Source organism: Pan troglodytes, chromosome X (assembly GCF_028858775.2).
Source record: "Pan troglodytes isolate AG18354 chromosome X, NHGRI_mPanTro3-v2.0_pri, whole genome shotgun sequence".
NCBI lineage: Eukaryota > Metazoa > Chordata > Mammalia > Primates > Hominidae > Pan > Pan troglodytes.
The window spans coordinates 132,511,936-132,521,426 of record NC_072421.2 but is presented as its reverse complement, the minus strand read 5'-3'; the positions used below and the strand labels follow the sequence as shown (position 1 = coordinate 132,521,426).

At 44.1% G+C, this 9,491-nt stretch overlaps 1 protein-coding gene across 2 annotated transcripts; it reads left to right on the top strand.

Moving 5' to 3' along the window:
* Positions 1-3,640: 3,640 nt before the first annotated feature.
* RTL8A (retrotransposon Gag like 8A) lies at positions 3,641-4,913 on the top strand. 2 transcript variants are annotated; one of them, XM_009439669.5, is made up of 2 exons: positions 3,648-3,928; positions 4,477-4,913. In XM_009439669.5, the coding sequence occupies exons 1-2, from the start codon at positions 3,737-3,739 to the stop codon at positions 4,534-4,536; spliced, it is 252 nt and encodes an 83-aa protein (XP_009437944.1). In that variant the 5' UTR covers positions 3,648-3,736; the 3' UTR covers positions 4,537-4,913. The 2 variants fall into 2 exon arrangements, with proteins under 2 accessions (XP_003317755.1, XP_009437944.1); XM_003317707.5 differs by lacking the exon at positions 4,477-4,913 and having other exon boundaries at positions 3,641-4,216.
* The last annotated feature ends 4,578 nt before the right edge of the window (positions 4,914-9,491 follow it).

Here is a 9,491-nt window from a genome sequence, read left to right as displayed (position 1 = left end):
AGTCCATGGCCTGCCGGCCTGCCAGTGCCCGTCCATGTGCTCTTCTACCAGCGTGCTTTCGACAACCAATGTGTTCCTCACGACGTCCAGCCACTTGGGTCTGCCTGCTAGGTCTTGGGTTTTTATAGGCTCAGGATGGGGGCGTGGCAGGCCAGGATGGTCTTGGAAAATGCAACATTTGGGCGTGAAAGCAGGAGTGCCTGTCCTTACCTAGGTCCGTGGGGGTGGAGCTCTAGCCAGGGACCCACCTTTCTCTACCCAGCACTTCCCTTCCCCCCTCCCATATCATTTAAAGAGACCACACTCTTCCCTTCACAGCACTCCCGTATCAATAGGAGCAGGAACCCTATTGTGAGCTGCACATGTGAGGGATCTATGTTACATGCTTTTTATGAGAATCTAACGCCTGATGATCCAAGGTGGAACAGTTTCATCCTGAAATCCCCCACCCCACCCCCATCCATGGAAAAATTGTCTTCCATGAAATCAGTCCCTGGTGCCAAAAAGGTTGGGCACTACTATCTTAAACAACATATATATATATATATATATATATATATATATATATATATATATATTCACAGTTCTGGAGGCTGGAAGTCTGAGATGCTAGCATTGTCAGGCTCTGATGAAGGCTCTCCTTCTGGCTTGCATATGACCCTCTTCTCATTGTGTCCTCACATCCTAGAGACATAGAGCAAACTCTCTGGTGTTTCTTCTTATAAGGACATTAATCCCATCATGAGGGCCCTACCTCACACCATCATCTTACACTTATTACCTCTTAAAGGGTCTATCACCAAATGCCATCATGTTGGATGTTAGGGCTTTGATATACTAATTTTGGGGGACACAATTTAGTCCATAGCAGTGAGTCAAAGTGACTCTTACATATTGCTATGCTGTTTTTTAAATGGTGTTTCAATTCACAAGACCATCATCAGAGTGTGGAAATTCTAGCCCCACTTCAGCCTTCCCAAGCAATGAATTTTAACAGCCAACTTTACTAATGTACAAAGGAAAAAACATAATCTCCTTCCATAGCTAATCCTATAGTAATTACTCTAAAATCTCTTCAGATTAAGTTGTTGTCAAGAAGAAATGGCCAAAGCCCCTTTCCACCTTCAGTATGTCATTACAAATTTTGAAGAGGCAAAATAATTTTGTTGTTGGTGCAGACAGGGTAGGCTGAGGAAAAAAAACAACCAAAAATCTCACTATATTCCAACAACAGAATTTTGGTTTTTGCTCAAACAGCATGCCCACTGTGGGTCATGTAAGATTCTGCTCCACATCATCTCCACTCCAGGATCCAAGCTGACAGAGAAGCCTGTTTGAGATATTAGCAGTCACCAGGAAAGAAGGAAGAAAGACATGGTAACCCATCTGATATATTTTAAAGCTTCTACCCTGAAGTGACACATAACATTTCTGCCCATGTTTCATTGTCAAAGCAAGTCACATGACCATGTAATGCATTCAACATGCATTCAACAGGACAAGTATGTGGACAGGGAGTGCTACCTAGCAAGGAACACTGAAGGGTAGCAACCAGACTATTTAGCAAACAATAATACAATCTACCACAGTTACATTTTTTTATTCTCAGTATATTATACAAGAGTAACATTATCAGAGACAATGTTCAAAATGGCCTATTTAAATTTAGCAGAGGCAGGACTGCAGTGGTGAGGCCGTGAATCCACCCAGAATACCCCTGACTACATATCTGGATGGATGCATGTACTTTTATATGCAATGCTATATATAATGTGTCCTTACTTTTTTTTTTTTTTGAGATGGAGTCTCCCTCTGTCGCCCAGGCGACAGAGAGTGCAGTGGTGCAATCTCGGTTCACTGCAAGCTCCGCCTCCTGGGTTCACGCCATTCTCCTGCCTCAGCCTCCTGAGTAGCTCAGTGCTGACATGGGACCAGCCAAGCAGAAGAAAAAAGTGTTGCCTGTATTACAGTGGGGTATACTGGTTTATCACCACAGTTGTAATGTATTTATATTGTATCAACTAAGCATTAATGGAACAACACTTTTCAGAACAGCTTTCTCTGAATACTACTGCCTTAATCAGGCCTGCCAGATATTTTGCATGTGAAAGGTTATGGTGTCACCAGGTACTGTTGCAATTCACACAGGTGAAGGCAAATTTGTTGTGTCACCTTGTTGGTATGGGGCAATAGCTGGATCTGTAGTTCATTTAGCCCTGCTAGGTCTCCTCCTTCAGCTTCTCCAACTCCTGGGGCAGTATGTGAAGTTCATGGTATAAATCTACAACTCCTCCATCTCCTCACATAAAGAAAATTAACATCTTTATGATGTTGAGTCATCCTATCCCAGATCCAGGGATATCCTTTCATTTTTTGAGTATTCTTTTGTTTTCCTCTTCAGCAATAAAAAAAGTTTTATGTGGCAATTTATAATTTTTAATGTTTATTTCTAAATCCCTATTTATTTTGAATTACTTTTCAAATTGGGTCTTTAACCAAATTTATATTTTATATATATATATATATATATATTTTTTTTTTTTTTTTGAGACAGAGTCTCACTCTGTCGCCCAGGCTGGAGTGCAGTGGCGCGATCTCGGCTCACTGCAAGCTCCGCCTCCCAGGTTCACGCCATTCTCCTGCCTCAGCGTCCCGAGTAGCTGGGACTACAGGTGCCCGCCACCATGCCGGGCTAAGTTTTTGTATTTTTAGTAGAGACAGGGTTTCACCGTGTTAGCCAGGATGGTCTCGATCTCCTGGCCTCGCGATCTGCCCACCTCGGCCTCTCAAAGCCAAATTATATATTTTAATAGGTTATTTTCTGCATATGTGAAATCTAGTGATGAATTACTATTAATTTTGTACTCAGCCACACAACTAAATTAGGATACAAAGTGTAATGCTTAATTTTCCTTCCCCCTTTCCAATTTGTGAAACTTTGTTATTTCTTTCCTTTATTCTTATGTATTAACACGTATAATGTCATGTTTGGAAAGCACCCAACCATTCTCATTTTCCTCTTTCAACTTCTCTTGTGATAATCAACTGATTGTCCTCCTTTTGGTGTCTTAATATAGCAAATTAAGAGATTTCTTAGAATTTAACCCACCTTTCATTAACTGCTTATGGCACATTACACTTTGAATATGCCGCTCTGGATTATATTTGCTAATATTTGGGATTTTCCCATTAATGTTGCAAAGCAGGGAGCAAATAATCTGACTGAGACATATACGAAAAAGCAAAAAAAATGTGTTCACAGAACTCTACTCAAGTGGCATCCAGAGCCCAGGGTTCTGAAAGCAATGTCCAAGGACTAAAGAATGAGGGGTCAGGAGTGCGGCAGGAGGCCGCATCGATCTCCAGAACATGGATCTTCTGCTCTCCAGGGGCAACAGGCTCAGCCTCCCCGCACACCGCCTGCTGTCCTGAGAGCCCCACTGGCGCGCCTCGCATAATCTCCGCCCTACTCCTCTGAGGCTACACGGCCTCCTCCACAGTATGAGGCCCACCCCAGAACTCCCGGCATTGCCCTTCTGCGCCCTGTGACGCACCAGCGCACTAGTGACCACAAGTCTTTGTGGGCGGAGCTCGCGCAAGCGCCTGGGCTCTCCCCCATGGCTCCGCCCACATCCCGCCCCGGCCCGGGCCCCCACCCTCGACATGCGCTTCCGGCGACGCCTTAGCGCTGACCCCCACGCAACCCAGCGAAACTCCGCGGAGCGCGCGCGGCACGATGGACGGTCGGGTGCAGCTGATGAAGGCCCTCCTGGCCGGGCCCCTCCGGCCCGCGGCGCGTCGCTGGAGGAATCCGATTCCCTTTCCCGAGACGTTTGACGGCGATACCGACCGACTCCCGGAGTTCATCGTGCAGACGTGCTCCTACATGTTCGTGGACGAGAACACGTTCTCCAACGACGCCCTGAAGGTGACGTTCCTCATCACCCGCCTCACGGGGCCCGCCCTGCAGTGGGTGATCCCCTACATCAAGAAGGAGAGCCCCCTGCTCAATGATTACCGGGGCTTCCTGGCCGAGATGAAGCGGGTCTTTGGATGGGAGGAGGACGAGGACTTCTAGGCCGGGAGACCCTTGGGCCTGGGGGCGGGTGCTCTGGGAAAGGTTCGCTGTGCCAGTGGCCACCGCTAGGGTCTCCACAGGCGCCCTCCCTCCGCGCCTCCCTCCCCCTCGAGCCGCCGCGATGTCCCCTGCGCTCCTGTCCCCTCCCGCGTAGTGCTTGCCTTTGTTCCAGGAATAGCGCTCCAGGCTCCTGCTGCAGCTCCTGGGCCGCACTCTGGAGCGCGCTGCCTCCGCCCTCTTTTGCCAGCCCAGCCCCTCCATGCACATTTGGACGCTGTCCTGCACTTCAGGTGCAAGCTGGGCTCCTGTTACATACTGGACAGACCACCCACAGCCGCTGCTGCCAACCCACCTCCACTCCTCCAGACTGCCAGCCAACTACATCATTCTGCCCACAGACCTACGCTACCACTGCCATCGCCATCCACCGCATCTCACCAACAGACTGCGGCTCCTAGTGATGTGGACTCACCTCGGAGGTATCTGAGCTGGACACAGCCCCTGGACAGTGATCCAGACAGCTGGCCGTCCCCCAAGGAGCCTGTCACCTTCAGCGAGACCCATTTCCTCCCCATCCCCAGAGACCTCTTGTGTTCCTGCCACATAGCTGCCAGGGCTTAAGTGTGCCTGGCAACCAAATCGAATCTCTCATTTTCTCCTGTGGACCAGTTAGTTTTGCCTAGAATCCTGTTTTCTTCTGAATTTGCAGCTGTCTCTCTGATGGGTGCCTTTTGTTCAACACAGTAAGCCCTGCTCCCTTCCCTGCTCTAATACACTACCTGTACAAAGGTTTTTTCCTTATTTTTAATAAATGTCAGACACTATTAAATAGAAATGGAGTCTCAATGAATATGGCACCTTTCCCTCCCTGGTTCTGTAAATAGGGTCCATGTCTTCTTCAAATGCTATGTGCCCTGTCATACTACGGCTGAAGTTGACTCTTGCATTATAAAAACAAAAGACTGAGTCCTGTGGAGTGTCCTAGGGATGGAGATCTTATCGGCAACCATCTAATGCCAAATGATGACCCTTCTAAACCACGCAGTTTCATGCCACTTTTGAGGTAGACATTGATCTGATTTTGGCCAAGGCAATGTCAAAAGCTGTGGAAAAGCTTTTTGTAAAAGGTTTCCTTATTTTCAAAAAATGGCTACAAAACACAAATCTCAAATTGCTACATACCAGAAATCCCATACATTTGTTTGTGAACACCTGTCAAAGTTTTATTTAACCAGAGATTCATTAATGAAACATCAGAATTGCAGAGGTGTTCTATGAAAGAGGTGTTTTATATTTATAAAACCTTGAATATGGAGGTAATGGGGAAAGGGATGCAGAGCTGTGATTATTAATTTAGGTACATACCTGGTTGATGACCTGCAGGATAATACAATTATAACTTTCTCTAATGAGCAGAATAAAAGTTAATACTCATTACTTTTTATCTGTAGGCTAATCTCTTAAATCTATAGTGCTATAAACAGCCTCTGTTCCATCAACTATTTGATGTTCAAATTTGTTGGTGAAATTTATTCCAGTAGAACCCAATAGCACAGCACTCTGGTATTAAAAGATCACGCATCCAACTCTGTCCCTTATTTCTAATTTGTGTGAATTTCCAGAACATGTAAAGAGGTGGGAATAGGCTGAGTGTGTAGATAGATTTGCCTGATGCGTGGGTGGAAAATGAAAACAGACTGATTGCACCACAAAAAGGACTGGTGCTTACAGGTCCAATCCTTATAGTTTTCTGTCCTCTGCCTTGGGGAGATGAGACTCTTTGTCTTTCAACTTTAACTTAAATTGGTGATTAATCACCCTTAGCCTTTCATTGTCTCTCTGCAATTCAATAGCCTCTAGTAACAACCATATGATCACATAATCTTTATAATTACTACTTCCTCTGAACCTTTCAAATTCTTGAGATATTGCACCTGTCACTAAATTTCCTTCCATTGGTATCCTATCTCAGTTCACCACTGGTGAAAGTTTTGACAGTTGCACCACTACCACATAGCAGGTTATCAGTACTTCCTTTACCAATAGTGATGTAGTTCCCATTTCTAGCCACCTGGCAGGTAATCAAGCTCCAAAATCCAATTTTATAATCTGCCTCATGACCACCGCTAACACCAAGTATTAAACTTTAAGTTCCCTCAGAAACAGACTCTCATGAACAACACTTGTAATGGAGTGATTGAAGTAGGATCCAGCAGAGGGAGAATTTATGAAGACACATACAGTTACAACAGATGCCTCACCTGATCCCATGGGATATCTAAAGTTGGGACAGCCATTCAGAAATGTTCTAATTTGAGACCGGACACAGTGGCTCACGGCTGTAATCCCAGCACTTTGGGAGGCCTGGGCAGGATGATTGCTTGAGGCCAGGAGTTGGAGACCAGCCTGGACAACACAGTGAGACCCTGTCTCTACAAAAAATTTAAAAATTAGCCAGGTGTGGTAGTGCACACCTGTAGTTCCAGCTACTCAGGAGGCTGAGGTGGGTGGATTGCTTGAGCCCAGGAATTAGAGGCTGCAGTGAGCTATGATCACGTCACTGCACTCTATCCTAGGCGACAGAAGACCTTGTCTAAAAAAAAGAAAAGAAAAAGAAAAAAAATTGTCTGAATTGAGGAGAGGCCACATTGACTAGTTTTTTGATGTGGTGTTACCTGGAGGAGGTGGTGTACTCCTTTTTTTTTTTTAAATTCACCATTTAAAAGGAAGAAGATAGACCTATGCTAGCTACTTTGGAGAGATTTTTGCAAGGTTTTGTTCAGTAAGAAACACAATATGCAGAAAACTGCATAATGTGGCCCATTTTTTTTTTTTAGTGGAGAATAAGATAGAGAATTTTAAATATTTATGCAATACCTACTTGTAGTGTTACCTTTTATTCACAAAGGCAGTTATTAACAAAGGCAGTTACTACTTGTATTTTTTTTTTAAAGAATGAAAACCATCTGTCAAATTAAACTGGAAAATTGTATTCTGGTTTTTTTTTAATTAATTAATTTATTATTATTATACTTTAAGTTTTAGGGTACATGTGCACAATGTGCAGGTTAGTTACATATGTATACATGTGCCATGCTGGTGCGCTGCACCCACTAACTCGTCATCTAGCATTAGGTATATCTCCTAATGCTATCCCTCCCCCCTCCCCCCACTCCACAACAGTCCCGAGAGTGTGATGTTCCCCTTCCTGTGTCCTTGTGTTCTCATTGTTCAATTCCCACCTATGAGTGAGAATATGCAGTGTTTGGTTTTTTGTTCTTGAGATAGTTTACTGAGAATGATGATTTCCAATTTCATCCATGTCCCTACAAAGGACATGAACTCATCATTTTTTATGGCTGCATAGTATTCCATGGTGTATATGTGCCACATTTTCTTAATCCAGTCTATCATTGTTGGACATTTGGGTTGGTTCCAAGTCTTTGCTATTGTGAATAATGTGTGGCCCATTTTTTGTTAAACAGATGTTAACCCCAAAGGCCTACATATGAATACACACACACAGTCACACGCACATACAATAAGCTAAGTATGAAGAAAAATATAGACATATACACACTAGGGTGTTAGTGTGGGCCACAAGACGGGAGGAAAGGTTGATGCCAGAGATGGAGTAGGGCCTTAGAGAGGGGGATGCACACAACAAAATGAAAGAAAAAAAAAAGGCTGCTCTAAAACACAGGGAGATTAAATGTATGGCATTGAAAACTGAAAAATCTATAGAAATTTGTGAGGGGTATATAGTATCCATCAGGGTCCCAAAAAGAAACAGAAGGTATACACAAATGGGATGATTGAGGAGAATTAAAAGAAGAGACTATATACAGATGTGTGGGTAGGTTTCAGATAAATTATGATAGATTGGATAACTGTTCCACAAATATTCACTCCTCACTTCCCCACACCCCTATGGTGGGTGTACTTCCCTGCTCCGCTGGCTCTAAGCTTGGCCATCATTTGTTATTTTCAATGGAACATGAGCAGACATGACATGAAGAGAGGATTTAAATATGCTTGAGTGGTTTTGCTTGTTTTCTTGCCCTCCTATGATTGCCATGAGAAGAGCATGCCCCCGGTTGTTGCTGATCCCTCAGCTTGGGCCATACAGTGATTCACATGGAACAGATCTAAACACAATCTGAATCCCAGAGCCAAGCCCACATGAACTGCATCCTGGAGAAGAATAGCCCCAGATGGCCCATAGCACATGAGCAAAGAGAGCAAATGATTGTTAATTAATTTGGCAGAGATTTCTTATACAGCATTATTGTAGCAATAGCTGACTAATACTGAAATCAACAATGGATTTTGAATTATCCTGAGGCTAGCAACAGTAATGAGCTGTTGCCTCCCACCAAGGCATGAAAGGGTAAGGGCAGGGAGGGGTTACTGGAACACAGAGAGCTCTAGCTATAGAAGAGAATCCCTGGAAAGGACCTGTGGCCTTTGATAGAGGAACTCAGCCACAGCCACCTCTTAATCTGGTAGAGATGGAGCTCTACCATTGGACAAACTCAACCAGAAGCCAGAGAGCAAGGGAATGGTTTATGCAGTCCATAAAGGTCAGCCTCTAGGAACAGAGCTGACCCTGTTCCAGGATAGAGGAGAGTGTAAAGTGAATCTGGAAGAGCAAATGGAAGGTATCCAAGAGATATGTGAACAATCAATTCCGAGTGAGAAACATTTGAAAAGATGGATAATTGCAATAGTAATCAGAGAGATTTTAAATAGAACAAAAACAGGTATCATTTCAAAAGCATTACATTGCCAAATTAGACCGGGCATGGTGGTTCATGCCTGTAATCCTAGCACTTTGGGAGGCCAAGGCGAATGGATCACCTGAGGTCAGGAGTTCGTGACCAGCCTGACCAACACGGTGAAATCCCGTCTCTACTAAAAATACAAAAATTAGCCAGGTGTGGTGGTGTGTGACTGTAATCCCAGCTACTCGGGAGGCTGAGACAGGAGAATCGCTTGAGCCCGGGAGGCGGAGGTTGCAGTGACCCGAGATCATGCCACTGCACTCCAGCCTGGGTGACAAAGCAAGACTCCATCTCAAAAAAAAAAAAAGTAAAAATGACCATATTAAGTGTTGAGGGGTTATGGAGAAATGAGAGTTCTTATATACCGCTTATAACAGTGTAGAATAGTACAACAAAATTGGAGATGAATGTGGCAGCACCTTGTACAGTTTAAGACAAACATATCCTACAACCAAGCAATTCCAACAAGGATGTTGACAATAGCATTTTTTTAAAATGTATGTATGATTAGTACCTCTGCTAAGCTGCATAGTACCTTTATCTAAATTAATAAAAGGTACCTCCTCTTGGGGAAAGCAGCCCCATGAATGCCGAGTTTGTTAAACTGTTAGTAATTTTGTGCTTCAAAA